This window comes from Myotis brandtii, unplaced genomic scaffold (genome assembly GCF_000412655.1).
Source record: "Myotis brandtii unplaced genomic scaffold, ASM41265v1 scaffold17, whole genome shotgun sequence".
NCBI lineage: Eukaryota > Metazoa > Chordata > Mammalia > Chiroptera > Vespertilionidae > Myotis > Myotis brandtii.
In genome coordinates, this window is record NW_005356259.1 from 9,622,247 (window position 1) to 9,625,721 (window position 3,475).

At 49.7% G+C, this 3,475-nt stretch overlaps 1 protein-coding gene and 1 long non-coding RNA gene across 4 annotated transcripts in view; one reads left to right on the forward strand and one right to left on the reverse strand.

The window, feature by feature from the left end:
• HOXA2 (homeobox A2) overlaps nucleotides 1-1,740 on the forward strand; it is a 3,055-nt gene extending 1,315 nt beyond the window's left edge. Inside the window, exon 2 of the mRNA XM_014537033.1 lies at nucleotides 537-1,740. Within this exon, the coding sequence (XP_014392519.1) occupies nucleotides 537-1,375 (839 nt within the window). The 3' untranslated portion in view covers nucleotides 1,376-1,740. The remainder of the gene's footprint in view (nucleotides 1-536) is intronic.
• A 284-nt stretch (nucleotides 1,741-2,024) lies between these two features.
• The window catches only part of LOC106725548, a 3,686-nt gene continuing 2,235 nt past the window's right edge, over nucleotides 2,025-3,475 (reverse strand). The window contains exons 1-2 of one of the 3 annotated variants that reach the window (XR_001361432.1): nucleotides 3,048-3,467; nucleotides 2,025-2,311 (exon numbers count right to left, since the gene is read on the reverse strand). This is a non-coding gene — a long non-coding RNA (uncharacterized LOC106725548). Of the gene's footprint in view, nucleotides 2,312-2,854; nucleotides 2,922-3,047; nucleotides 3,468-3,475 lie in introns of those variants that run through there. The other 2 variants (XR_001361433.1, XR_001361434.1) reach the window with 2 other exon arrangements.

Sequence of the window (3,475 nt, forward strand, 5' to 3'; positions counted from 1 at the left end):
ACAAAGGTCAGTGCACAGACCTGGCCCCCAGTCCCGGGACCCCGCTCCCCGCCGGGGCTGCCCGGGGAGCGGTTCTGGGGGGAGGGGAACGTGGGCTGGGAGAGAAGGAGATGCTTGGCTGCCTTCCCTTCCTCTGTGGGCTCAGGAGTGGGTTTGATGGAGAGAAGAGGCACCCTGCGCTCCGCAAGGAGACATATATATTTTTAAGAAGGGGGGAGGAACTTTCCCTAACTTGTGTAATGTGGGATGATTTATTTGAGTTGGAACTGACCTCCTCTTGTCTAGTTGTCCTAGAGTTTGGCTTTTTGACAGTAATGAAGAGTGATAGATCGCTCTTGCTCAGCTAAGCAGCTGATGCATTAATTATAAATTGTGGTGTGGCTAATATAAAGTTTGCTCCCGGATGGAGAGGTTGGGGGGAGCTGCAGGCAGGAATCGGGCGGAGGTGGGAGAGATGGGGTGTCCCCGGGCTGGGCTCCCAGGAAAGGCAGCACAATAGCTCTGCTGCATCCAGGGGCGGCCATTTTGTTGCCGTTGATCTTTTCTGCTATATTTATTCTCCAGTGGACTAACCCCACTCGGACCCCTCCGCCTCCAACTGTGCGCGTGTCTCTCGTTGGTTTCCCTTTCCGCAGAGTCCCTGGAAGTGGCCGATGGCAGCGGAGGGGGCTCCCGGCGCCTGAGGACGGCGTACACCAACACGCAGCTTTTGGAACTGGAGAAAGAATTTCATTTCAACAAGTACCTCTGCAGACCCCGGAGGGTGGAAATCGCGGCGCTGCTGGATCTGACTGAGAGACAAGTGAAAGTGTGGTTTCAGAACCGCAGGATGAAGCACAAGAGGCAGACCCAGTGCAAGGAGAACCAGCACAGCGAGGGGAAATTCAAAAGCCTGGAGGACTCGGAGAAGGTGGAGGAGGACGAGGAGGAGAAGTCGCTCTTCGAGCAAGCCCTGGGCGTCTCGGGGGCCCTTCTGGAGAGGGAAGGCTACACTTTCCAGCAGAACGCCCTCTCCCAGCAGCAGGCTCCCAACGGACACAATGGCGACTCCCCGAGTTTCCCCGTTTCGCCTTTAACCAGCAATGAGAAAAATCTGAAACATTTTCAGCACCAGTCACCCACTGTTCCCAACTGCTTGTCAACAATGGGCCAGAACTGTGGCTCGGGCCTAAACAATGACAGTCCCGAGGCCCTCGAGGTCCCCTCTTTGCAGGACTTCAGCGTTTTCTCCACAGATTCCTGCCTGCAGCTTTCAGATGCAGTCTCGCCCAGCTTGCCAGGTTCCCTCGACAGCCCTGTAGATATTTCAGCTGACAGCTTTGACTTTTTCACAGACACACTCACCACAATTGACTTGCAGCATCTGAATTACTAAAAACATTAAAGCAAAACAAAGCATCACAAAACAAAAACCCCTTTGACCAGGTGGTTTGGCCTTCTTTTATTCTGAGAGTTGATTTTTATTTTATTTTTTACCCTCTTCCTCCTCTAAATGTTGGAGATTTTCTGTTTAGCAAGGCCCCTGACCCAGTCTCAGAGGCGTCTTTTACAGGTTACTTTGGAGTTTTAGTTGTTTTAAATCTAATCCAACAACCCCCTCTGTGATTTACTGAAAGCAATATATGAGGCCTGCAAGAAAGTGACCATACAACTGTATCTTCACTTTCTTTTTATTTTTGTATTACATTAGGATGCATTGTCATGCGTATTTTTGGTAGAATAAATTCTCCTTTGCTATAAGCAGCTTTCTTTTTTTTTTTTCTCCCCCCCTTTCTCAAAGCTCCTAATGGTTTCTTTTTCTCCTTTTAGTCTAACTTGGTAAATAAAATTCTGGTCACAATTCATCTTCTTTTTCAATTTTAATATATTTATTAAGGGGGCATGTTCAAAATTTTCAATAGACGGCATCAGAAAAGAAATCCAGAAAATGGTTAGGGCATCTGAGAAGTCTTTCTTTCTTTCTTTCTTTCTTTCTTTCTTTCTTTCTTTCTTTCTTTCAGGGGAATGGATTTGTTTTTTCATTGTAGAGGTTCAAGCCATAGATGTAACTTGGTCATAGAAACAGGATGAGGAAGCCTCAGAGTTGGGCCCAGCCCAAGCTTTTGAAAGTGGAGCAATAAAGTGCCTACAGAAACCCCCAACTCCAGGGACATGGACTTTCTTGAACAAGCTACCAATCTCCAGGTCAACAATTCATTTATTTATACACGTTTGTTTCAAACAGCTACATTCCACCCCTCCCCCACCAATGTCGAACATTTTCAGTATGGCTGATTAGTCTCCCAGCTGTGGATGGGTCCAGCAAACAGTCCTAAAAAACAGAGGGGGGAGAAAAAAAACAACAACAACATAAAAAAAATGATGGTCACTGGCTGGAAAATACACTTCAGAAAGGCTTCTTTCCAGCCCTCTGGTTCAGTCATTCGAGGATTCTTTTTATTATTTTTTCAGGGTCAGAAAAATCAATATTTCATTCTTAAATCTGTTTATATGGCAAATAATGGGGCATTAAAGCTTTGAAGTCAGGTTAGCAAGTTGAGATGGAAAACCAAGTGTTTCTGCACCCTAGGTTATCAATTAAGTAGTCTAGAGAGAGAAAGCGTACAAGCACTTTCAATGAAATATCAATAAAATGTGAACGGGGGTATGTTCCTGGGTGGTTCTGTTGCCCCCCGGCTCATGTCTCCCCACGTCTGCGCTTCTCTTCCCGAGCTCGGTGCAGGCGGCTCCTCACCGTGAGAAAACGCAGAGCAACATGTGTGGGGGCGGGTTGGTTTAAGAGCCCGGCTCCTAAGAGCGCAGGCTTGTAAGTTATGATGAAATCGGGATCTTTCTCCAGGGGCTTGCTCCCTACCTTCCCCCACCCTGTTGCCTCCTAAATCCCGGGGGCGGCGGAGGCTGGCGAGGACCCCGGCGGGTTTAGCCAGGGCTGAGCCTCTGCTGGTTGCGATTCGTCCTACGCTCATAAATCAAACGCTTTCTATGAATGAGAATGTCATCAAAGAGATCAATTGCAGGAACACATGCACAAATAAAAATCCTCTTACGTATTTGCCGGGGATCCCCGTCCGAAAGCATTAAGTTAGAAGGCGTTTAGTCATAATTCATTTTTATTGCTCGTTTAAAACAACGGCTTGGCTGAGCCGCGGGTGCCGTGAGCAGCTCGCGGCCTCGGCGGGCGGCGTTTGGCCTGCTCCTCGCTCCTTCCCTTCCGAGTGGAAGAGCCCGAAAGAGGCGCTTGGAGCCGCTGGCGGGCGGTCCTTTAAATAGCGACCGAACTCGCCTGGCACCCTCTCTCCCTGGGCGTTCACAGGGACCTTCGCTCGAGTCCGAGTCCGGGGACGCCGGCTACTTGCCGGGAGGACCGAGGGTCTCGCCGCCGGCGGAAGGAACCCCAGGACTTTGTGGGGGTGGGGAAGGGCCGGAGCTACGGAAGCCTGCGGGCTCGGGGCCAGGGAGGCCGTCTTTGTGAGCT